Source organism: Sinohyriopsis cumingii, unplaced genomic scaffold (assembly GCF_028554795.1).
Source record: "Sinohyriopsis cumingii isolate HCF-2022 unplaced genomic scaffold, ASM2855479v2 utg001908l, whole genome shotgun sequence".
NCBI classification, from domain to species: domain Eukaryota; kingdom Metazoa; phylum Mollusca; class Bivalvia; order Unionida; family Unionidae; genus Sinohyriopsis; species Sinohyriopsis cumingii.
In genome coordinates this window covers 821,001-848,452 of record NW_028316080.1, presented here as the reverse complement: position 1 = coordinate 848,452, position 27,452 = coordinate 821,001, and the positions used below count along the sequence as shown (strand labels likewise).

Below are 27,452 nucleotides of genomic sequence, written 5' to 3'. Positions count from 1 at the left end.
TATGTAACCTTTCGTGGGAAAAGAAAGACTGTTTTGGCTCACCGACTAAAGTTTTATGTAGAAACTATGGTAAACTCACTACCATATCAGTGTGAGGTATCGCATAGATGCCATACAAAAACATGTATAAATCCTGATCATTTATCACTTGAACCAAAAAGAGTAAACATGGCTAGAAAATCATGTAAAGCCAATGGTGAATGCCAAGGCCATAGGGGCTATGGGAGGTGTGTACTGTGATAGTCAGGTAAATTTAATATTGGTTAAATGGTGTTAATTTAATGGATTTAATGTGTATGAATGTTCATTGGTTACAAAATTATTTATTGAATTGGCAAACATTGAATTTTGTATAAGTTTTCTGTTGCATTTTTGTTTGCGTTTGATGTAGCGTCTATACTTATATTGACGACTCGATTTCCTCTCCCTATCTTTTACTGTTCTTTGATCTCGTTCTACCATGTGCTGAAATACTGGATCAGATTTATTAGAAACAATTCCACGAGACTTGGCCAGTATGAGTGTAGACTTTCCTGTACCATACACAGAGCTATGAAGGGCTGAATGACATAATGCATCAAAATTTCTGCTCCATACTGATGTCTTAGGTGCATATGTAAAAATCCTACTGTGCAAGCTTTCACATTTATTAGTGTTTAGAAGGCGTGAAATTTTACTTAGCTTGACATCTGAGACAAAATGTCTTAGTACCGATTCAAGCTTTTCAATATCATCAGAAGAAAGAGTTAAATGTTTACCATATGGCAGAAATTTTGATGAATAGGATGCTAAATGGGCAAGGCAGACTAAGGATGTTTCTCGACAATTTCCATGCTTATTACTGAAACATTGGATAATATTTAGGATGGCTGCCTTTGCCTTTGCCATAAATGCTTCTTCAGAACTGAAATGTTGTTGTATGCGTACAAGCTCAAAATGTACTCTTCTCCTGATAGCAGTTGCCATTTTTTGTTGAAAGAGTTGTTTGTCCTTACCAGGGAAGGGACCAATTAAATGTACATTTTTAACATGTTTTTGAAGTGTGCGCATTGCATGCACATAGCATGTAAATTGTCGTATGGGTCTCTGAACCTTAGCCGAATGTTCCCGGACAGTCTTTTCAAGCTGAGCGCTTGCATCACAAGTTAAAGAATCAATCTTTAGTATGTTTAACAGTTCAAGCTTATTTAAATTTTCCTTTGCTAATTTGGTTTCTGTGGAGGACATCGAGTCTTCTGTGCGATGATTTTTTTTGCAGTTTAAGTGTATGCAGGATTTTTTCCCACATAATTTGTTTGCAATGGACACACAGAGGGGAAGTTTTCTGCTTGTGGAATGTTCCATGACTATAGCCACAGACTGTGTGGCAGACTCCCCCCCACTCTGTGGTCTGTGGTTGTATGCAGTGTCTGTCTGTACATGAATGCCTTTGTATGTTAACTGATTAACCTCATGAACAAATTTTTGATTGGCCACTAAAGCATATTCATTGACAGTTATTATAGTACTAGACAGTTCATTAAGTTTCTTGTATAAGTAGCCACAAGAAGGAGGCTGAATGTTCAGACATGATATGATAAATCTTAGGTCAGTCACTCCAACTTTGGTCTTGTAGCATGAAAGTGCCAACATCTCATTTAAGTTTCCCGTGACTGGGCCTCTCTTTCTCTGTCCTGGGCACTTTTCTGGAAAGGCAGCCTGTTCTGCTTCCTGAAGATTACAGTTTGTACACTTAATGGTCAAAAAAGCACATAGTCCTTGAGTTTTGCTTGCATACATCTGTGGACTGTATCGCAAGCAACTTCCAACTCTATCATGCGTTATGTGCAACTTTTCCAATATAATATTAAGTTTTTGTATGTTAATTATTATATTTCCACTGATGTTGTCCACACCGGTTGCCTCCTCATGTGACCCAACAATGAAGTTTTCTTCATTTTTTCTCTCCTTTTCAGGGCGAAGCTTGGATGGCACTTGATTTGGGCCACAAGATGATAGTGACTCTTCATAAACATCTAATCTTGGCCGCTTTATTAATGGAGATGCAGAGCCAGATTGCAACCTAGATCCTGGTTGGTCATTCTTGGCTATCTGTACACCATAGTTCCATGGTTGACTCTTTTGTGTGAACTGTTGTGGACGCTTTGCTCTTTTCATAGGTCTTCCTGCAGCCATGTTTTCTTAGGAAGTAGCTAATGTAGGTTGATGTTGTATCAGTGACGTCATGGTTACCAATTGTTCTTGGTTGTGATGGATCTTAGACAGGATGTGACATCATTGTCAGGCTGGGGCTTGAAATTGTTAGGAAGCAAACCCCCCCCCCCCCATGTATAAAAGTGTACATGTTTGGAGGTTTTTAATTTGTTTGATTATATAATGCAGTAAACTTATTTCATTTTCATTGTAATCAATTGTGTATGTAATCAGCAATCACATTCATTGTCCATGGAATGGTCTCACCAGGAGTTAATTCCCCCTGACTTTTCATTTCAATTCTTTGGCATACAAAGCATTGGTAGGGATTTAAATTAGGTTCTAGTAACAAAGAAAAAGTAATTATTTACCAAAAATATACATTTTTGTCTACTGTTATGAAGTTATAGCATCAAGGACTTATTTTTATTAATCCAATGCTGGACAATTTTTGCACTATTGTCTCAAACTATATGGACTTTTCCCCACTTTTCTCTCTTGATTTCAATGTAAACATGACTAAAGTATGGTATGCAACTTGGGAAATGATCAGAATACATCATTTAATGTTGGAATTGAAAAATAAAACAAATAATTCATATGTATTTTACTCTTGAATATCTTTCTTTCATGTACAAATTACAGCATTTCCTAGTGACGTTAGAATACAGTTTTGACGTCATGAAACTACATTCAAGCTACTTCAGAGGGGTATAGTAAATTAATTATGTAGTTGTCATTTTGGAAGTAAATACCATGTATAATATATCAAAATATTTGAAATTGAATGCAGAATATGACAAATTTTTCTGCAAGTTGACAACACATTTTCATTGATTCTTTAAGGTGGCGCTCTACAGTTTCGTATTTTGCATAGGGTTAGAATTTTAAGGAAAAGGAATTTCCCATGATTTCTTCACTGGTTATACAGGCTATATAATAAAGACTTTGTATATCTTAGGTGCTGTTAAAAGAACTTTTAATTCCCTTTATTTTGATATATGATTGATGGGTGTACTATGGGTTCTAGAGTATACAGCTTGGGCTCACTTAAGATGTGCTCGTTTAAAAAAACTGCTAGCTCCGCATGGTCATTTTCACTTCCTGGACTTCAGAGGTAAATTGTAGAAAAAAGAGCCGATAACTTTTTTTACTTTTCAGACATTTTGTACTTGGTTCATTGCACTTTCAGTAAATGCTATTGTCTACTTCAGCAAAATTCGTTTTCCCTATTTTAATAATTGCTAAAGTTAGTGTACTTTTGATTAATTCTGGTTAATTTGTCAAGCACAGGGGAGCATCCATTTTGTTCTACCGTGTGCTTAGATCATGTACAATTTCCACAAGTACAGTATCCAAAGAAATGTCAGCCACATTACATAAAAGTAACATAGAGGTATGCCAACATTATCTCCATTGTGCATCTTACAAATGCAAACAACTTCACCTTACCTATGTCACTCTCTCAAAAGTTCAAACTAATTGGTGAGCGCCACCATAAAGGGTATTAGGGTGTATACCCATGGAGTTATATTTATTGCTGTTTGTATTAATATTGGCTCATTTAGTTTATATTCACTAAATTTTAGAACTTAAAATGTGTCTTTCATTCCAAAATATGCTTTAATTAAGAGGTTGCAGGTAGGCTTGAGAAGAGTTAGGTCCCTTGGCATTGTATACAATTTGGCAATGACTTATGGCAATTAGAAACCTCTGTGTGTACTTGTTTTTTAAAAATATTGCATTAGTTTCACCATTCTCAAGGAAGACAATATCAGTTATTCTTTGAACTGGTAATAATATGGGTATTTTTTCTTTCTTTTTAATTGTTAAATAAAACTATATGGACAAAGATGTAAAAAGAAACACAACAAAATTCATTGTCATGGTGTTTAATATTTTTTTATTTTCAGATAAAAATTCTATAGTATCATATGGTCTTGATATGTCACAAATATTTCACAGTAAATTAACAGATCAAGAATTAATTACATTTAAAAGAGCTTTAGCTCGACATACACAAGTCACCAGCAAGTGTCACATTTGGACAGGCTCACATGACCGACATGGTTATGGAATAATTTATGTAACCTTTCGTGGGAAAAGAAAGACTGTTTTGGCTCACCGACTAAAGTTTTATGTAGAAACTATGGTAAACTCACTACCATATCAGTGTGAGGTATCGCATAGATGCCATACAAAAACATGTATAAATCCTGATCATTTATCACTTGAACCAAAAAGAGTAAACATGGCTAGAAAATCATGTAAAGCCAATGGTGAATGCCAAGGCCATAGGGGCTATGGGAGGTGTGTACTGTGATAGTCAGGTAAATTTAATATTGGTTAAATGGTGTTAATTTAATGGATTTAATGTGTATGAATGTTCATTGGTTACAAAATTATTTATTGAATTGGCAAACATTGAATTTTGTATAAGTTTTCTGTTGCATTTTTGTTTGCGTTTGATGTAGCGTCTATACTTATATTGACGACTCGATTTCCTCTCCCTATCTTTTACTGTTCTTTGATCTCGTTCTACCATGTGCTGAAATACTGGATCAGATTTATTAGAAACAATTCCACGAGACTTGGCCAGTATGAGTGTAGACTTTCCTGTACCATACACAGAGCTATGAAGGGCTGAATGACATAATGCATCAAAATTTCTGCTCCATACTGATGTCTTAGGTGCATATGTAAAAATCCTACTGTGCAAGCTTTCACATTTATTAGTGTTTAGAAGGCGTGAAATTTTACTTAGCTTGACATCTGAGACAAAATGTCTTAGTACCGATTCAAGCTTTTCAATATCATCAGAAGAAAGAGTTAAATGTTTACCATATGGCAGAAATTTTGATGAATAGGATGCTAAATGGGCAAGGCAGACTAAGGATGTTTCTCGACAATTTCCATGCTTATTACTGAAACATTGGATAATATTTAGGATGGCTGCCTTTGCCTTTGCCATAAATGCTTCTTCAGAACTGAAATGTTGTTGTATGCGTACAAGCTCAAAATGTACTCTTCTCCTGATAGCAGTTGCCATTTTTTGTTGAAAGAGTTGTTTGTCCTTACCAGGGAAGGGACCAATTAAATGTACATTTTTAACATGTTTTTGAAGTGTGCGCATTGCATGCACATAGCATGTAAATTGTCGTATGGGTCTCTGAACCTTAGCCGAATGTTCCCGGACAGTCTTTTCAAGCTGAGCGCTTGCATCACAAGTTAAAGAATCAATCTTTAGTATGTTTAACAGTTCAAGCTTATTTAAATTTTCCTTTGCTAATTTGGTTTCTGTGGAGGACATCGAGTCTTCTGTGCGATGATTTTTTTTGCAGTTTAAGTGTATGCAGGATTTTTTCCCACATAATTTGTTTGCAATGGACACACAGAGGGGAAGTTTTCTGCTTGTGGAATGTTCCATGACTATAGCCACAGACTGTGTGGCAGACTCCCCCCCACTCTGTGGTCTGTGGTTGTATGCAGTGTCTGTCTGTACATGAATGCCTTTGTATGTTAACTGATTAACCTCATGAACAAATTTTTGATTGGCCACTAAAGCATATTCATTGACAGTTATTATAGTACTAGACAGTTCATTAAGTTTCTTGTATAAGTAGCCACAAGAAGGAGGCTGAATGTTCAGACATGATATGATAAATCTTAGGTCAGTCACTCCAACTTTGGTCTTGTAGCATGAAAGTGCCAACATCTCATTTAAGTTTCCCGTGACTGGGCCTCTCTTTCTCTGTCCTGGGCACTTTTCTGGAAAGGCAGCCTGTTCTGCTTCCTGAAGATTACAGTTTGTACACTTAATGGTCAAAAAAGCACATAGTCCTTGAGTTTTGCTTGCATACATCTGTGGACTGTATCGCAAGCAACTTCCAACTCTATCATGCGTTATGTGCAACTTTTCCAATATAATATTAAGTTTTTGTATGTTAATTATTATATTTCCACTGATGTTGTCCACACCGGTTGCCTCCTCATGTGACCCAACAATGAAGTTTTCTTCATTTTTTCTCTCCTTTTCAGGGCGAAGCTTGGATGGCACTTGATTTGGGCCACAAGATGATAGTGACTCTTCATAAACATCTAATCTTGGCCGCTTTATTAATGGAGATGCAGAGCCAGATTGCAACCTAGATCCTGGTTGGTCATTCTTGGCTATCTGTACACCATAGTTCCATGGTTGACTCTTTTGTGTGAACTGTTGTGGACGCTTTGCTCTTTTCATAGGTCTTCCTGCAGCCATGTTTTCTTAGGAAGTAGCTAATGTAGGTTGATGTTGTATCAGTGACGTCATGGTTACCAATTGTTCTTGGTTGTGATGGATCTTAGACAGGATGTGACATCATTGTCAGGCTGGGGCTTGAAATTGTTAGGAAGCAAACCCCCCCCCCCCATGTATAAAAGTGTACATGTTTGGAGGTTTTTAATTTGTTTGATTATATAATGCAGTAAACTTATTTCATTTTCATTGTAATCAATTGTGTATGTAATCAGCAATCACATTCATTGTCCATGGAATGGTCTCACCAGGAGTTAATTCCCCCTGACTTTTCATTTCAATTCTTTGGCATACAAAGCATTGGTAGGGATTTAAATTAGGTTCTAGTAACAAAGAAAAAGTAATTATTTACCAAAAATATACATTTTTGTCTACTGTTATGAAGTTATAGCATCAAGGACTTATTTTTATTAATCCAATGCTGGACAATTTTTGCACTATTGTCTCAAACTATATGGACTTTTCCCCACTTTTCTCTCTTGATTTCAATGTAAATATGACTAAAGTATGGTATGCAACTTGGGAAATGATCAGAATACATCATTTAATGTTGGAATTGAAAAATAAAACAAATAATTCATATGTATTTTACTCTTGAATATCTTTCTTTCATGTACAAATTACAGCATTTCCTAGTGACGTTAGAATACAGTTTTGACGTCATGAAACTACATTCAAGCTACTTCAGAGGGGTATAGTAAATTAATTATGTAGTTGTCATTTTGGAAGTAAATACCATGTATAATATATCAAAATATTTGAAATTGAATGCAGAATATGACAAATTTTTCTGCAAGTTGACAACACATTTTCATTGATTCTTTAAGGTGGCGCTCTACAGTTTCGTATTTTGCATAGGGTTAGAATTTTAAGGAAAAGGAATTTCCCATGATTTCTTCACTGGTTATACAGGCTATATAATAAAGACTTTGTATATCTTAGGTGCTGTTAAAAGAACTTTTAATTCCCTTTATTTTGATATATGATTGATGGGTGTACTATGGGTTCTAGAGTATACAGCTTGGGCTCACTTAAGATGTGCTCGTTTAAAAAAACTGCTAGCTCCGCATGGTCATTTTCACTTCCTGGACTTCAGAGGTAAATTGTAGAAAAAAGAGCCGATAACTTTTTTTACTTTTCAGACATTTTGTACTTGGTTCATTGCACTTTCAGTAAATGCTATTGTCTACTTCAGCAAAATTCGTTTTCCCTATTTTAATAATTGCTAAAGTTAGTGTACTTTTGATTAATTCTGGTTAATTTGTCAAGCACAGGGGAGCATCCATTTTGTTCTACCGTGTGCTTAGATCATGTACAATTTCCACAAGTACAGTATCCAAAGAAATGTCAGCCACATTACATAAAAGTAACATAGAGGTATGCCAACATTATCTCCATTGTGCATCTTACAAATGCAAACAACTTCACCTTACCTACGTCACTCTCTCAAAAGTTCAAACTAATTGGTGAGCGCCACCATAGCAATGGTTCGGAAACCATGTTATGCACTCTTACAATATTACCGAGGTAGACCGCATGAAAGGGTAGTCAACAGTTGTAATTACCAAAAAAACAAAGAAGAGGAAAAACAAACTTAAATGCGATGACGTATACAAATGAAACCCCAGGGACTATAAACACATTTAGTATGTAGTGTACAGTTTTAAGCTGTTAACTAGAAATAGGCATTAATCGAATTATCATGGATGCCAGCCGCCGGCATGATACTCCCTATTTTCGCTATCACAAAAACACGTAGACTATACTAGCTAACTATTAATCAACAAGTAAACAAAACACAGGATCCTAGAAAATAGTAATGTCAACTCATTTAAACAATTCACTACAAATGCACAGATTTATAATTTTAAAAAAAAATCTATACCGAATTAAACAGCTTGTATGAATAGTGTTTACCGTATACACGCAGGTATACCTCACTCCCTAAATACAGGTTATTACACTAACATGGGTATGTGAGAAAGTTTGCCAGTAGCTTCTTGTGGGTTTGGGGGTTTTTTGGAGAGGGGGGTGTCTTCACAGGTTCTTCCTCCACCAAATGTACAGGCTGCTATATATAGTTTATAATGTTTTGAAAAATGATGCTAAACTGAAAAATTTGTGCTAAACTTACAAAAACAAATTATTTCAGTGACCATGACCACTGACCTTCTCACCCCAAAATCAAAAGGTTTATTTTGTACCCAACATATAAGTCATCCAGATACTGTGGTTAAAGAACAAAGTTAATAACATAAACCATGTGCAGAAATCATTTTTCTTATTTTAGCTACAGTGCACTTGACTTTTGACCTTTCAATAAAAAATTATTTGGGTTCTGAAACGACCATGAAATTACCCAAAATGCAAGGCACCAGAAAGACTAAAGTGGTTCTGCTATGTGATGTAGATTAATATTTTGCCTTTTAAAAAAAAATTCTGTCAAAGATACCTTGACCTCTGAACACCAAATCAATAGGCTTTTTCCATAACACAATTGCAAGATGTTCACAAAGAGTGGTAACTGCAGATGGTGGAAAAGCTAGATAACTGAATAGTTTCATATATTGGCCTGCCAATTTTCTTTTAAAATGAACAAGTATTAACAGATATAACTATTTATTAATTTATTTCTGTGCTATTTGTCTCCGAAGTGAGTTGTGATTGACTTCTCTGGTCAAGTGGATAATATTCTTATGCTTTGTAACATATTTAATATAGGTATCTAAAAAAATATGGACTTTGTTTTACCTCACTAGTGTATTTGATTTTGTTAACTATGATTGTGGCATTAAATTTGTACATAAAAACTGGCCCCTGCCCCTTTAAGGAAAATTGACAATTTTTGTATGGTGCAGTCAGCCATATATATATTATACATTTCTGTTTCTTTGTATGTATTTAAATAATTTGTATGCATTAGCTTCATTATATTTTCTTCTTTTTTTCATATATCACTTTGGGTTGTATGTAATGCTCTTTGGAGAGGGAGCCAACTGTGTTTTGTACCTCAATGCGAGAACTGCTTACATCATGAAAAAGTAGCATATTTTGGACTTATTAAATATGGGAACAAAATGGTGACCATAATGTATTGTCTTGCTCTTTATGTAGCTGTCAAGGTTTGCACCCCATTGTTATGAATAATATTCACATTTCAGTACAGACACACAGAAACAATTGCATAGCATGTGAACATGTATTCTTAAAAGGTAATTAACTCCACAGGAGCAGATAGAATTGAGAGAAATCATACAAAAACATACTGTTGTGAATGTTGAATGTCACCAGTGGAAAGGTCTTAGAAATAGTGCTGCATATGGCATATTGCTTGCTATATTTTGGTGAGAAGAATGAAAGTCTTAGCACGCTGACAGTTTCTACCTTCATGACCTCACTGTGAAGTTGACATAAGAGATTCATATCTCACACTTGGGTGATAATAGGACATGTTTCAGTGTTATGTATATATCTTGAAATTTCTAAGTTCAGTTAAGAAAAGGGGGAAGGCTTAAAATTATGTGGCAGCTTCATGCATTTGACGATACACATACATTGTCTCCTCTATAATTCTTATGTTTTCACTGAATGTCAAAAGTACATCAATATCACTTGTTTCTTTTCCTTTTACAGGTCTCAGCTTGCATGGTAAAAGATTAGGATTAATCAGTTAGTCATGCTGAAAGAAGCAATAGCTTCAATCTCACCCAGATACTCGTTCTGATCAAAGTGCACAAGAGAGTGACTTTGCCTGATAGATTTAGCTTCCACAGTTGTTTTATGGTACGTGCTTATCAAAAGCCAAGCAGGTGAAATGCTTTTTACCTTGAACTGAATTCTCCACTGTAAATATTTGTTCTATACCGTATTTTATTATTTACTGTGACTTTTTCAACTCCAGAAACCACTAAAGTCAGTTGTAAGTGAATTGGTGTCTGACAGTAAATTTCTCTGTTAAATTTTATTGAATAAATATATATGTATGGTCAATTTCAGTGGCTAAATATCAATGAATTTATCTGATATGTCACTTTGTACATTTATCAGGGTCCCACATATCAGTATATCAATATTCCAGCATGGTCTAATGTTAATTGATTACATTTTGATCTCTCCAGATTAACTAGACTGTTGTGTTCTGATTACACCCCCCCCACACACACACACAAACACAACACTGATGCTGATTTTAGCGTCTCGAGAATGATAATGAAAAGTTAGGAACCACTTCTTATATATCAGTCTAAAAGTACTTCTACAGCACATGATTTATATAAATGTGATTTCTTTAAGTTTGCTAGAAGAGTTTATAGAAACTTTTCACTTCTGTCACTGACAACTAACATATCATTTGTCATTCACTCCTAAAATTTATAACTTCCAAATCTCTTCTTGATATTCACGAAACTTTGTAAAGAATTTTGGTTCTGTCCTGATGATATGGTGGTAAACAAAGACCAAAAGCATCATAGATTGCAAACAATTTGAAATCTTTCAAGAAATGCAGTCATTCATAACGCACAATGTAAATAATGCAGTGCTTATTGCCGCAATAAAGCATAATACCATATTTAGTTCTGCGCACAAAAATTTTTCATTTATACCATGTACTAGACAATGTCTAAATATGTGATATGTCCACAACTTTTGACATAAACCATTTTAAGCCAAATTTTTAAGGTGGCAGGGTACAGTTTCGTAAATTGGCCCATGACAAATGTATTAACTTAAGAATATGGTGTGACTTTTTCAGCTATTACTGTTTATTGTTTAAAGATATGGATATACTTATGAACTTGGTGTTTCAGGCTTGAGTTTTCCTTGAAATTTATGTCAGGCATGTACACCTTCCATACCTACTCTGCAGTATGTTGACATTCAAATACCAGTAGTCGGCTAGGAAGAAGAGTTAGCCTCCAACATCAGTAAACATATTGTTCTGGCCGAAGCAGAATTTTTTAGAAAACGGCTTGGATGACAACTATTTTCAATTGCATCAGCCTGTCTAATACACACTGTTTTGCAGAATTGTCATCTAGAAAAAGGGCATGTTTGCACTGTGAGCATCAGATGGTGTCAAAAAAGACCTTCAAACATAAACATTGTAGGTATAAATTTGAGGTTGGAGTGCATTATCTTCTTCTGCCATGAACTGCTATTGACTCCTTTGGTTAAGTGAACAATATTGTTATACTTTGTTTTAATATAGGTATCCAAAAATATGGACCATTTTGACCTCACTTGTGTATTTGATTTTTATGCTTTTTTATACTAGGTCGCTGATTGCGGCATTAAATTTAAACATAAAAACTGGTCCCTGCCCCCTTGCCCCCTTTGACCATCTCAGCCACTATTAATGGGGGGGGGAGAGGGCTCATTAAACTGAAAGTGAATACTTGCTCCTGGTTCTCAGACCCTCTGCTATTTAGGAACTTACATCAAATACTTTAATGGTTGTTCTGAACTTTTCTCTGCTTAAGCGCTAACAAAATTAAAACACTGCTAAGCAAATATTAATAGATTACGATAATGTACATGTCCAGGAACACGCGATATTAGACTTTGGAATCGTTCCGCCTCCTTTCAACCTTCTGGTTTGCTTTCACTGCCATTCGGTCAACCTCGTAAATGATCGTATTATTCACCCGTTATTATTTAATGTCAATCAATTCAATTCAATATGTGCAAAAAACATTAGTAACGTAATGTGCATTTTCAAAGCATGATTGAGTAAACAGTGCAGAAAGTATTAAAAAAGTGACAAGTATTGTGGATATTATTAACACTAGATGCGCCCGCAGAATTATTTTCGGTGCGTATGTTGGCAAAAAACATGTAACGGTCAGCTATTACATTTTTACGGATGTGCCCCCATCCCCCACCCCTTGCACTGTGTGCGGGTGCATAGGCCCGCCCCAAGGTCAAGGCGAACAAGGCAACCATCTTGGGCCCCGCGCTTCTCAGTTATGCAATTTTTTTGTTTGTTGCTTGGGGCCCCGCGCTTATCGCTTGCTGTTTTGGGCCTGTCTGCTGCATTGGGACACGCTCATCCTAGGATCGAGCTTGCGGGCGCCCTAGACCAGCAAGTTGTTCTCCACCTTTTTTTTTATTTGTTTGACTGGCGGCAATACAAATGTGGCGAAGTGGAACAAAGAGATCGATTTGTAGAGAGAGAGAGAGGATGGGGGTGGGGTGGGGTCTCCATACGGCCCCATGTTAAATCGAGCGTTTGTACGTTGTAAATTAGATAATATTAATCAGTGCATCGTCTTGTTTGACAGGCCTTCACATTTGGTAAGTAAAGACCGACCATTGACTGAAACACACTAAATAAATTGTGTACATTACAATTACATTAGGATCTACATGCTGTATTCATGTTGATACTATAAGTCAGGGGTGTCAAACAAAATGTATGTCCCGTTAGACTTATTATTATTTATTGTTATTTATGTCAAATCAAGCCCGCCATATTAATGAGTTTAAATACCCCTGCTACAAGTGAAATGTTGATAAATTAAGAAACTCTTTACATTATATTATTTTTTTTGATTCTCACTTTTATCTTCTTTTTTTTTATAAACATTTTAGCTATTTCAACAATTCCAACATATTGGAGTATCAGTTGGAGAGAATGCTCTATTTAGAGCTTTGGATAGTATCAAAGATTCTTTTGACTCAGTGCTTATACAGTGGAGGACAGAACTGCAGGTAACTTGATTTCTACATATGACTAATTTTCTATTGTAATATTAGTTTGTTCTTTTTGATGGCATTATAATATGACATCCTATTTTTAAACAAATTCAATTTTATTTTTATTTTTGATGTGGCATAAATATGGAATTCACTAAGATTTAAAAATGCTCGGCTTGTCGATTATACTTAAAGGTACGCACTATGCGTTTTTGTCAAATTGTATGTACGTACTATGTTTGTATGTCTTGCAAATCTTTGTTTCAATGTTATTATTATTATGTAACATCGGAAACAAGCTGGTTAAAGCTTATGTTGAACTGTTGTTTTAAACCATGCAGACTTGAAATAAATCTCATCTTTTCTTAATCTTATCTTATCTTTTCTAGGTTGCTAATTACTGAAATATATAACAGAATATAAATTTATAATTCCATTTTTTTGGGGCATTAAATTTTATCAAGATCATTTGCAAATTAGGCAATAGCTTACATTGTTAACATAAATCAGTTGTTCTATTCATACAAAATTGCAATCCTTGTCAGAGTTGTGTGTTTCCTGATGATAACATATCTGAAGAAGATACCATCGAGTATGGACATTCATCACCTCTAGCTAATATGGAATCCGACTCAGATGGATCCAAACCAAGCTCAATAGAAACAGCTGAAGAGTCAGACCTTGAATCTGAAGGCTCTCAAGAGGAACAGGTTTCAGGCTCTCAAGAAAGTACACAGAAACGTGACAGAATATTGCAAATAGAAGGTACACAATCCACCGCGCAAACCACAGGTATATCTTTTTCTGGAAATATAATACTGTGGAAAGTGCTTTGGAGTTATTCGTTTATTGGGTGTACATATTTATCATTTCATATGATTAAAATTTTTGTGACAAATTATAAAAAAATATAGTTCACGAATTAAGAGATCAATGCATAAGTTATGTATGGTATTGACAGGTAAAATAAAACAATCGTTAAAATGTTTTAACTTCTTTTGGCAGCTATATTTTCATACTGACTATAAATCATAGTACTAAGAATCACATGCACAAATTAAACACAGCATTTAATTAGTTTCTTAAATTTCACACCATAAATAGGCTATACTATTTGCTGGGACAGTGTTGGTCGACAGTTAAAGGCAAGGCATCATACTAGGAACCATGGCAACAAGTACATGATTTGGGCCTTAGCATATATAGCAAAGAACAGAGTGAACACCATAATGTACAAGGAGGCCTCTGATGTGAGAAGAGCTGTAGATCTGCCAATGTCCACTTATTTTCCTTCTCGAGAGGAGATACAAGCGACCAGGGATAGAATGGAAACTGCGGTGTCTCGAATCCTGACTGAAAATGTCCCATGTCTCTATCCACTGGCGGACCTTGTTTGTCATCATATTGATCACAAACATTGGTCCGAATCAAAGCGGAAAAGTGAAGTAGTATGTATTTGCCTGATATTTATACTAAATGCCATTCTCCTATCACGATAATAACAATAATCTCATTTAAAAGATGTACTGTTCATTCGTATTGATGTATGTTTAACATTGTTATGCTAGTGCCTACGATTTGTCCATGTTTTCATAGCTGCCAACCCTCACGAATTTGGTGTGAATTTCACGACTTTTTCTGCGATTCACAAATTCACGCCGTAAGACAAAAATTCACGAAATTTTCGATCCTCAGTTATTTTAAATCTTTAATAAAATAACCGATTTCCCGTTAAGCGCTAGTCATGATATTCGCAGTTGCCGAAACGGTCCGGTACCGCTGGTCACGATATTAGTAGATCTACAGCCGATTAGTACAGTTGGCCCGGTCGCAAGCATTTTAGCCTATTTTAATCTATATGTATAAGAGTAGTTTTACAAATGCTTTTGAGAGAAACTGGGGCCTAACCGGAAATTTGCTCCGTGCATGCGTCAAAACACTGATTCGAGTTACCGTTCAGCATCGCATGTAAGATTTTGAAAATGTCTTCACTGCCAAGGAAAAAGAAATGTATTACTCAAAAAGTGAAGTTTAATTTGGAATATATCAAAAATTGGCCGTGCATTCCGCCATTAAACATTGATATTCATTCATCCTTTTTGCACTCAGTGTGCCATAGCAGAGACGATGTGAGGAAGAATGTCGGTTGCAAAAAACACGTAGAAGTTGGGAAAATTAAGAATTCGCAGATTTCAGCTCTGGAATATTTTAAACCATTGGTGGAAGACCCGCTGGCTACCAACGCTTAAGCATTATTTGTGAGTTTTCTTGTGTCGAACACAATCTACCTTTATCAGCTGGAGACCATGCTAAACATTTGTTCTGACATATGTTCCTGGACTCGAAAATCGCTTCCAAATTTTCCTGTGGAAGAACCAAAAATGCTGCAGCTCCTGTGCATTCCTCACAGCAACAGTGACAGCGAAAGAGTATTTTCTTTAGTGAGGAAAAATAAGACAGACTTTAAGGCCTCCTTAGCTGCAGAAAATTTGTCAGCAATTTTAGTCCCCAAGATCAACCAGCAGGCAAGAAGTCGGAACTGTTTAGAAAACAAATTTACGATCAAGCAGTTGAGGAAGTTCAAGTCTGCCACAGTATCATGTCTTGATAAATAAATATTTCTGCATATATATAGTGTTTTATTTTTATTTTGCAAACTTGATATAGTGTAGTATTGACGGTCGGAGTAGTCAGAGTGGATGGAGTTATTGTCATAATATTATTCACGAATTCGTGTCCAAATTCACGACTTTTTATCCCTATTTTCACTAATTGTGAGCCTGGAAGGTTGGCAGCTATGTGTTTTGGATTAAAAGTTTACATGAAACAGTTTAAACAAATCTACTTTATGATGGAGATTCTATTGTTTCAAAATTATCCGTATTCTATTTTTTTGCACAAGTGATGAACATCAGTACAATGTGCTTCACTTAGTCAAAATCAGTATCAATGTACATCATTGTTAAACTAATAACAGTTTTGGTCTTATTGAATACAAATATATAGCCTGACAAACTAAAAATCGATAAACGTGGATGCTTAAGTTTATGTGGTACCATCGTGGATGAAAGCACACACACACAATTATATATATATATATATATATATATATATATATATATATATATATATATATATATATATATATATACTCTCATTCTCTATCAACTAGGACACAATGGACCTGCTCTTTGATGGGAAGGGTGCAGCTGACAAGAGAACGTTGTTTCATTTAAAAAAAATGTTTTTAACCATCATTCTGTTTCGAAACACGTGGGATCCTGTTTCAATTATGCTAGTGAGTTCCTTAACTTCGTGACAGATGGTTATTTAGTGCTCGCAGCGATGCAGGTTTTAGGGTTGGACAATCTTCATGATGACATGGATGACTTGGATAATGAGGACAAAACATCATATCTTAAAGAAATATGCAATAAAGTGGTGGACATATTTTGGGAACCAATACCAGAATGTTTGGAGCAGACCACAGCTCAAGAGACTGGGCGAGATAGTTACCAATACTGTATATGCAAAGAGGGTAAGTAGATTTGTTTGAGCTAGTGAACTAACATTTTGGATCTTAAGATAAAACTTAAACTGATTTAAAATTAGTGACATTACATGACCAACTGTTTTATGCTTGTTCAATATTTTCTTGAGTTTGTTTTATGGTTAAATCCGAAGATATATTATTTCCAGATCTGGGAGAAGATGAACCGATGATACAATGCCTGAATAGATCCTGCCCTAGAGGCTCCTTTTTCCATCTATGTTGTTTTAACCTAGAGGAAGACAATCTGCCAGATCAGTGGGTGTGTGGTGACACATGCAGGAAAACTGTAGAGGAGAAGATTTATTGTGTGTGCCAGTCGGTCAAAGAAGAACCAATGGTCGAATGTTCCAATCAGCAATGTGACCATCAGTGGTTTCATGTTTCATGCAAAGGGATTAAAGAGCTTCCAGATAGTGGTAATAACATAATGTATCTCTTTGTGATGTTTGCACGTATTGGGGTGGGGTTCTTCCAATACAGTTTAATTAAATTATGATGAAAGTTCCACCCTGGCTCGTGAGGTTAGAAAGTTAAATTAGTGACGAGGTAGATTTACAGCTCTGAGCCCCCAGTCAGCAATGCCGACGGTTAAATTATAGAGAACACGAAGATGAAATTCAATCAATAACAATTTAATAAATGTGATAATTTAAAACGATAACTTCCAATCACTTGTCTTTCCCTCGACCAAGTGACAGCCTAATTCATCCCCTGATTTACAGTGTGAGTTAGATTTTCCCCTTGTCCTTGCATCTACTCATCTCTTTCTTTCCCGCTAATTCCTTCCTTCTTTCCGTTTCTCTAACTCCTCCTTTGTCCCCGTTTCCCTCTCTACTATCTCCTCCTCCAACTTCGCTCGCAGACTTCAACTTCTCCTTTCTTCTCCTTTCCCTCTCTACTATCTCCTCCTCCAATTTCGCTCCTTCACCTTTCTTCTCTCCTTTCCTCCGTCTCTCTATCTGAGACTACGGGACCAAACTTTAACTGGTCTGTCCCTCAAAGCTTCCTGTGAAAAACCACAAGGCGTTAACATATGTTTTATCGAATCTCACCTCACACTATATCGACAATTAATCATCAGATAAGCTATCACGGTTTCGGTCACGCATGCATACACATCGAAATTCCCACACACTTCTTGCAGGGTAAACAATGGCGTAATAACATGGTATCAGCGAATTGTTATACAGACATCCATACATTGCGTCATGTCAGTATATACACATATATATTTAATCTCATCGTACTACAATCTGACAACAATCAGACGCATGTCTGTACATTACAAATATTCAACAATGGCAAAATCTATAATCATATGAACACATATGTTAGTCTACTATAAAAATACCCACATTGCAAAGTACAATATTAACTCTTACGACGGCTAGCAAGCTAAATAATTCTTTACAAATATCAACTCATTTCTTCAAAATATGCAAACATATTAACAAAACAAAGTAATTCTTCGTACTACGATTCTAGTAATAATAAAGTATACATACGACCTACAATTAAAATGCAGTCGCATTCCACAAAGACTGAACAAATATCCTATTGACCTTATTTGAAGCTCTCTACTTAGAATTTCCTGCTCTAAGATTTTCCCGCCAATAACAAATGGCTATTCGGAGTTACGCTAACCTCTTCTCTGGGTAATTTCTCTCAGCGAACTAACTCTTGCCGGAAGACGCGGAGATATAATTCTACCCAAATCTAGGTCTCTCCCCATCTCGATTCTGATTGGGTGGCGCTGTGACCCTGTCCAGTCGTCTTAGCGGCCAGTTCAACCTGTCTGTCTGTTTGCAGGGAAAAGAAGTTAAGACACTCCCACTCCTTCAGGCAACTTCTTTGATCTTGGACAACATTTCCACACCTAGGTGATAATTGGCTATCTGTGACTTCGCAATTCCGACGTCCGGCTCTCCACTTCTAACTACGGCAATCTTACGTAACGGATTAGTGCTAGCCTTCGGCAATGTTTAACATCAAACAGTGGCTTGTCAGAATTACCTTGATTATACATGTTTCAAACTGGGGCTACTCTGGGTCGGGGTAAACATGACACCCTTCATTAATGTTCATCTCATGGAACTTTATCAATAGAAAAGATATGGCATTATCTAAAAACATACCCCAACTGTTACCTTATAATAATGGTCATATTGACGTACTTAGAATTTTTTCATATTCTCATTTTTATGTAAGATACATGTGTTTTCATTTCCAGACGAAGAATGGTTTTGCTCTGAAAATTGCAAAAAGATATCAAAAAGGAAATCTAAGAAAGGGAAGAACAAGAAAGACTATGTAAGTGAAAAGGCTGTCGACCGTAAGTTGGAGTACACAAAGACAATTCTAATCAGAGGGATGGAAGATAAAGTAAGAAGAGATGCTGTCAGAGAAAATGATGGCCCATCAATGGTGTCCTTTTGGAAGCAAGACATGGTCAAATTCCACAACAATAACCACTGAAAATACTTTATCCTGGGGCACAATCTAATTACAAGTAAGCCATGTTATATTTGTTTCAGAGCATTAATGTATTTATATGTTAATTAGGTCAAGCTAACTCCATCTAACATCTATGAAGGAACAACCTATATTGAAGCCTTTTATTACTGTAATTATTCTATATTAGTTCATTATCCCAGCGACTATAAAGAACAAAATGGTTATCCATGATAAAACACATCACAAAAAAAAATCCACTAAATACTTACTTGTTCATAAAGTAATTTTAAAAAAATCCTGCATTATATTTTTGGGTCCTTTTGTTTGCGGTATTTAGTGTTTGCTTTAGGGTTACTGTACAAAAAATATTAAAAAGTCATGTCAAAATAAATTATAAAAGTTATGACAAGTGTTTAATTGGATGTTACAAAAGTTCCACAGTAAATATTCGATCGGTTCATTTATTTAAAAACAAGTCACCTATATTTAATATAATTTTGGAACATCAAGGAAGTGACAGCTGAATACCCATTAAAACTATATCAGAATCATCTGATGCATATATCAAATATTCTGAAGAAAATAGTTTTAATTTAGTGTGATCATTCTGCGGTAGTATATAACATCTTTATTTCATGTGTGGGTCAGTAACAGTAAATTTGTATAAGAATCAGTTAAACAATGAGAGAACAGTCCTAAGTAACAAAGCAAATTAAATTCTTGCAGACTTATCTGGGTGCGTATCAGAGAGAATGCAGCAAGACTTGATGTGGAACAGAACAGTTAATCTTCGAGGAGGTGCCGGAAACAATGATGAGGTTGACCTAGTCAATGAATTTTTGAACAAGGAGTTCAAAAGTAAATCATTTGATAACGGAATTATTATTAATCGTTTTAAATTGGAAGAATTGTGTTTTATAAATATATGAAATCTTAGTATATGCAGTATTTTATAATTCATGGAAATACGACTTTAGCATGATGTTATTGGTGTCTAATATAGTATGTGTTCATTAATTTGAAAACTACCACATACTGTTAATTTTGGAGGTTAAAATATTAATGCTGACTTTTATTATCTTTATAGAAAGCTTACGATCAGCCGGTCATCAACTGAGTGACGCCACTTTGGACAGGCATATCAAGTTGGCTGGTGGGGTTGGCCATGCTCCAGATAAAATATACTCTACAACAGTCTCCGAATCGGAAAGTTTCCAGACAGGAAAATCAAAGTTTTCACGAAGAAAGGATATTGAAACTTTCGTCAGAGTACTGAAGGACGAGGAACTCTTAAGAGAAATCCCTGGCAGATATCACAGAGCTTATCAGAATTTCTGCTCATTAGCAAGAATAAAGAACCCAGACATATACATCTCGCACATAAATAAATTATCACGCAAATTTGACAAAAGAAACAAAATTACCGCCAACTCACATGTCAATTTATGTATGTATGTATGTATGTATTCATAAATACCATTGTAAATTGTATTAATAAAGTTCATCATACTAATCATGTTATAAGTAATGTTATTTCTTAACATGTATGTATGTATGTATATATGTGTTAATAAAGTTCATCATACTAATCATGTCATAAGTAACGATTTGTTGCGCGAGGGATTTTAGTATGATAGAGAAAGTTTATATTTGCAGTCAGAACAGGAGATAGGGAAGTGAGTGGGATGTACATGGTCTGATACCAGCAGTGCGGGGGAATATTTCATATAAAAATGAAGTTATTATTATTATTATTATTTTATTTCAGAACATACAGTGCTGTATTTAATGTTTGGTCCTGGTTGGTTGAAGAAATGGGTGACCAAGTATACAGAGGCAAAAAATCAGCAAAGACACATTTGATTGAAATGTATCATTCCTCCACGGATAAAGAGACATAGGACAGAATTATTAAGGAATTTTGAAGACCAGCGGTCAAAAGGGAAGAATAAACTATTGTTTTTTATTAAAATATAACATTATCCATATGTTATAAGTTATGGTGTAAAATTATAACAGACGTATATATGTATGTATGCATGTATGTTTGTATTCATAAATACCATTGTAAATGTTATTAATAAAGTTCATGATACTAATCATGTTATAAGTAATGTTAAGTAATGTATGTATGTATGTATGTATGTATGTATAAAGTTCATCATACTAATCATGTTATAAGTAACGATTTGTTGCACGAGGGATTTTAGTATGATGGAGAAAGTTTATATTTGCAGTGAGTCGGATGTACCTGGTCTGATACCACCAGTGCCGGGGAATATTTAATATGAAAAGGACCGTTAATATTATTATTATTATTATTATTTCAGAACATACAGTGCTGTATTTAATGTTTGGTCCTGGTTGGTTGAAGAAATGGGAGACCAAGTATACAGAGGCGAAAAATCAGCAAAGACACGTTTGATTGAAATGTATCATTCTTCCACGGATAAAGAGACACAGGACAGAATTATCAAGGAATTTCGAAGACCCGAAAGCATAATTCGCTGTCTCGTTGCTACTGTAGCATTCGGAATGGGGATCCAAATCAGCGATGTAGATATCGTTATTCTTTGGGGATGCCCAAAGAGCACTCTGAGCTATTGGCAAGAGATTGGGAGATGTGCCAGAGATGGGAGAAAAGGTTATGCTTGTCTCCTGCCTTACAGGACAAGCATGATGAAGACAACAACAGATGAAAACATGATAGAAGTTGCGAAAAATCGTCAAGTCTGTTTAAGAAGAAAAATTCTTGAGGCATTGTGGATCCCCGAAATGGATAAACTTTCCGCTGGCCTAAAGAAATGTTCCGTGGGAAGTTGCAATATATGTTCCTGCGACAAATGTAATTGTGTAAATTGTTGCAACACTTGTCAATGTAGTGGTCAGAAAGGAAGAAGAAACTAGTGTTTTTGATTAAAATATAACATTATCCATATGTTATAAGTTATGGTGTAAAATTATAACAGACGTATATATGTATGTATGCATGCATGTTTGTATTCATAAATACCATTGTAAATGTTATTAATAAAGTTCATCATGCTAATTATGTTATAAGTAATGTATGTATGTATGTATTCATAAATACCATTGCAAATGTTATTAATAATATTCATCATAATAATCATGTTCTTCTTATAAGTAATGTAAAGTATTAATATGTAGTTATGCATGTAGTATGTCATAAAATCCATTTATACCATTGTAAATGTTATTAAATATGATTGAAGATACTACCACTAGTAATAATAATAAATTATTATTATTATTATTATTGTGTAGCATATTTTCACATCTGAATACAGTTTGTGGTCTTTTTACAATTTATTTATCATTCACTCTATCTCACATTTCTGACATGACGTCTCTCTCTGTCTATCTCCTAAATTTCTGCCGTAACGACACAGTTCCCACCCAAGCATCAGTAAATTCCCAGTGAAATATGCCTCGCTAGACGGTTTTCACGCGTTACTCTTGCCTTGTGGTGATGCTGCTTTACACGCATGCGTGGGTAATTCAAATCTGAGGTCAACAGCCGATGAATACACAGGTGTTCTGTTCTGACAGGGATTTATACTAAAAAAGTGTGTGTTCTAAAGGATTTAACGCTGTGGATCATTAGAAGAGGGATTATACTTACCGTCTGGTTACAAAGGTTAGTCTAAATAAATTTATTAATTAATAGCGCGGTCCGATCATCCGAGGTGACATAGCTCGGACGTCTCAGCACAAGTGGTGCAGAACAACATTGGTCTCCGCCGCCAGTCAAACAAAAAAAAAAAGGTGGAGAATAACTTGCTGGTCTAGCGGGCGCCCATGATTACAACCAAAGATACACTATGGTATATACCATATAACTGAAGTGCGTTTTCAATATGTTACAGTGTTTCGGTCTGCACTGCAAAATAGGCCCATGAGAGAGGTTTTTTTTTTTATAAATAAGGTCCTTGAAGACCAGGTTTATTTATACAGAGGTGTTTATCAGGACAGGTACAACTTTACACCAAATTAACATGCAGACAAATTTTAAGGCTGTTCTCCATATCCATGGACAGTCAGATTTTACTGGTTAACATTTATGACCACCCTCCATTATCATTGTATCATATTGACAGTATTCTAGCTGTGCGATGATGAAAATTCAGTAATGAAGCGAATATATATTGATTTTGAACACATCAAGAATATGACCGTAACATTACTGTTGCGAAAGTGCATTAATATTTTCAGTGCTAAAGCACTCCCGTGCTATCAGGTACGCCGTACCATTAAGAAATGTATTGCCCGCGGGGGCGGGTGGGGGTCAGCAGCGATCCGGTAAGCGTAGGTTTACTGCGAATATGAATACTGCCGTACAGTGAATCACTCATTCATTCTTGTACGGTGGAATAAAAAGGTGAAGTCGGTTTTAAATGTACACTGGGCATTTGGACCAATGGTTGATCCAAATCAGTTTTCAAGATACTGTAAAAATGGGTTTAAAACAGTTAATAGTTAATCCGGTATATTTGTCAATGTAGGACGGAGCTAAAAACACACACACACACACACACACACACACACACACACACATATATATATATATATATATATATATATATATATATATATATATATATATATATATATATATATATATATACACACATATATTAAAGTATGCTGCTATTAAATGTTTAAAATAGATGATGCCTTATTCACTGCAATCATATTATTCTAGGAAAATATGGCCATGTGACCAGATGATTTCCTCATTAAAACAACAAATCAAATAAAACTTTAGTCTCGGTTGTAGTAAGTTGTATGATAATAACATTATATTTGTTTTTATTGATCTAACTTAAAACCAGGATCAGGATATTAAAAAAAGTAATATTTTTTTAAAACAAATTACGGAAGCATCGAAGCTTGGGTTGGTTGTATCTGAAAATGAAGGTCTGTCGATGTACGGTCGATGTCAATTACAATTACAATAGCACATATAAATTCTTACAGAAGTCTTTAGTTTGAAGCAATATTTGTGGCTTCCATTATTTCGTTTGGCAAGCTATATACTTGTCTCGGGTTGCAAATTAATAATGACTACAAGCGTCAGTTGAGCTAACATTGCCATGTGCGACAACTTAAAATAGGCATCATATTTATAATCTGAATGAAATACCTATGTACAACGCACAACATAAGCAGAGATGTTTCCTTTTATAGTACATAAATAATGCAGCACATATATAAAAGTTAACAGATTGATGCATATAGTATTTTGAAGGATTTATGAGTGTATCAAATGCTGTCATCAGATTACAAAAGCAAAGTAGTGTTTCTAACATTACAGAAAAAAAGATTAAATCGTTATTTCCTTTAAATACGTCATCATTATTTGTCAAAGTTGCCGAAATGATGCTATACTAATTTTCAAATACGTATCTGGAAGTTAGTCAATTATTTGATTTAGGAAATACCGTTAAACAGCAGAGTTCAGACTTGGCGGTAAATACTGTAGAAAACAACAACAAAACACGTGGAGAGTACTGTTTGGTATTATGCAACAAAAATTCAAGGCGTCAACGTCTAGAGGCAGATAGTTATGCCACAGGTGGCCCCGAAGACAGAATCATCGTAATTTAAAAATTACTATCAGTATTAATATAGCAATTCCATCATAATGAGAGAGATTTTATAAACCCCTTTCTAAGTCTAGAAAAGCAAAAAAAAAAAAGCATAATATAGATCAACAAACAATCGCAAACGTTTAGAATTATTTGATTTGAGGCTGAGAACGATAGTATCGGAGTAGGCTCAATGCTTAGTGATGGATAACTTGAAATCATCTGAACAAGAATTGATTTGCTGATTCATTTGTTACTGATTATTCGAACTGTTGATCTGTTCATTGTGCAGTATTTCATGGTATTGTGTTCTTGGTATTTCATGGTATGAAGTCATGGTATTGTGTTCTTGCCAAGTTATATAAACTTTCGAATATATATATATATATAAAGTTCAGTGGTACTAGGATACAACTACTAAAATGCGTATATCTTGAAAAACGTGAACTATGCGGTTGAACATGCAAATTACGAACGCTGTAAATCACATTCGCTAGCGTTTCATTTGAATCTAGGTACTCGACCGTGTCTTAAATGTGGTATCAGAGTGAAGTCGCTTAATCCGAATTGTGATTATTATCTTGCCTGCAGGTGAGGGCTCACAAAACCTGATTATAGAAACTCCCACCGACCTCAACGCCGTTGGAAACGATGCAATCTTGAATGAAATAATAATCAGGTTGAAGCGATTCCTTTGTAATCCTGGTAAACTAAAACTAATAATGCAGAAACATCAATTAGAAAATGATTTCCTTTTATATAATCTTGCCAAAATTGTGACTCAAAAGCTAAGGCAACTCGCATGAGACAGAACGAGGTATACAAACACCAAGCGCAGTGGAAAAGCTTACATATTTGCAATATTAGAACTTTCTGTAGTGGCGCCTCTGTTGACTGTGAAGCAACTTCGTGAAATAGCAGAGTGGCAATATGTGACGATTGGTACAAGAGCCATGCGGACCGAGATAAAGTTCAGGTAATCAATGATGCATAAGAGCATCGTCACACAAATCATTGCACCTGAGGCTGCCGCAAATGCGCGACAATTACAAGTCTCCAAGTTTGATTTACATAGGTGGCGCTCTACAGTTTGTGTTTTGCATTTTGAAGAAAAGTAAATTCCCCAGTTTATTTCACTGATTATATTTTCTGTTTAAAAAGACCTTGCATGCTTTAGGTAGTGTTGAAAGTATTTTTAATTCCCTTCATTTTGATATATGATTGATAGGTGTAATGTGGGTTATAAAGTATACAGATTGGCCTTGCTTCAGATGTGCACCTATCAAAAACTGCTATCTATGCTCGTTTTTTTTCACCTCCTGGACTTTAGAGGTAAATTGTAAAAAAAAGGAGCTCATAACATTTTAACATTTTATATTGTAACAAGCCCAAAGGGGTTTCTTGGCCGAGAGATATCAACAATGGAGTGAATCCGTCTAGAAGTCATACGTTTCCCCTCAATTTCAACTATTACTGTCGTAAACTGGAAAGTCCAACGTGTCCGTAACGTACCTTCAGTATTTGACGCCGAACGTACCGTCAGTATTTGACGCCGTGAAACTATACAACCCAACCACCTAACACAGGAAACATTTTTTGCTACATCAAATTTGGTCAGTCAAATCATGATTTTAAGCAACATTTTGCCTGTAACTCTACACCATTTTTACCACCATAGCAACAACAAACGCCACCTGCCAACGACGGAACAATCCCTTTACATTTATTCCATTGTATAATGGATCAGTCTCCAACCAAATACTGAAGCTGGAGTCAAACAATCAATATACAGAATTAGATTTTGGTAGGGAGTACTGAGCGGTCATGCAGCAGGTCATGCGACTGCTGTTTGCTTAGATCATGCACAGTTATCACAAGCTCAATATCCAAATAATTTTTAGCCAAAGTACATAAATGTAATACAGAGTTATGCAACATTTTCTCCATTGTGGATGTTACAAATGTTACAGCACTTGCCTTCTTCTCCAGAATAGAAAATACAAGTCCAGTATTTGTTGTAAGAAATCGGGTTTAATTTACATGAGGTTGGTAAATAGAGATAAATACGTTTCTCATGCTTTCTTACACCCTGCAAATACAATAAAAATACATTTACTACAACTGAAAATAATACCGTCATGAGTGCATTATTGTTTTGCATGTATCCATCGATTCATTTTACAGTAAATTCAATACGAATGTCCTACTACATCTTGTATTTATTAATTATCCATATAGAGAGATAATGGACCTAAACCTAAACACAGAGCAATCGGTGTGTAGAGCAAAAGTAAAGATCAGACAGACAGACAAGCGCATGGACAGATTGATAGGCTCAGAAAAGAATATGCAGGTTGATGATCTATTAAAGCTACTAAAATACATCAACATACATTTCAGAGAGAACTATCTAGAGGACATATAAAACAAACTGTTACATTAACTATATTATTAAACTATGTACCTTATTATATGGGACAAAGGTCAAGTCACATTTTCTTTGAAGTAGAAGAATCATCAGGCACTTTTCTTACTGCAATCCCACAAAACACAGCTGATTCAACGGAAAAGTCATTGCCATTGTGTTGGGGATGACACTAATTGGTGCATTTGATACTGTTGCTTCTGATTGCATCATTAAGTGACCATTATG

The 27,452-nt window shown here is 35.3% G+C and overlaps 2 protein-coding genes across 4 annotated transcripts; both read left to right on the top strand.

The window, feature by feature from the left end:
- The first annotated feature begins 8,027 nt into the window (after positions 1-8,027).
- Positions 8,028-16,502, top strand: LOC149771378 (uncharacterized). 3 transcript variants are annotated; one of them, XM_089948535.1, is made up of 6 exons: positions 8,028-8,133; positions 10,121-10,270; positions 13,079-13,198; positions 13,729-13,975; positions 14,288-14,631; positions 16,356-16,502. In XM_089948535.1, the coding sequence occupies exons 2-6, from the start codon at positions 10,268-10,270 to the stop codon at positions 16,500-16,502; spliced, it is 861 nt and encodes a 286-aa protein (XP_089804661.1). In that variant the 5' UTR covers positions 8,028-8,133; positions 10,121-10,267. The 3 variants fall into 3 exon arrangements, with proteins under 3 accessions (XP_089804661.1, XP_089804659.1, XP_089804660.1); XM_089948533.1 differs by lacking the exons at positions 8,028-8,133; positions 10,121-10,270 and adding an exon at positions 12,325-12,781; XM_089948534.1 differs by lacking the exons at positions 8,028-8,133; positions 10,121-10,270 and adding an exon at positions 12,329-12,781 and having other exon boundaries at positions 13,729-13,948.
- A 26-nt stretch (positions 16,503-16,528) lies between these two features.
- LOC149771377 (uncharacterized) lies at positions 16,529-20,048 on the top strand. Its single transcript, XM_089948536.1, has 4 exons — positions 16,529-16,721; positions 16,883-17,152; positions 18,967-19,245; positions 19,917-20,048. Exons 1-3 carry the CDS (start codon positions 16,529-16,531, stop codon positions 19,209-19,211), a joined length of 708 nt encoding a protein of 235 aa, XP_089804662.1. The 3' UTR covers positions 19,212-19,245; positions 19,917-20,048.
- The last annotated feature ends 7,404 nt before the right edge of the window (positions 20,049-27,452 follow it).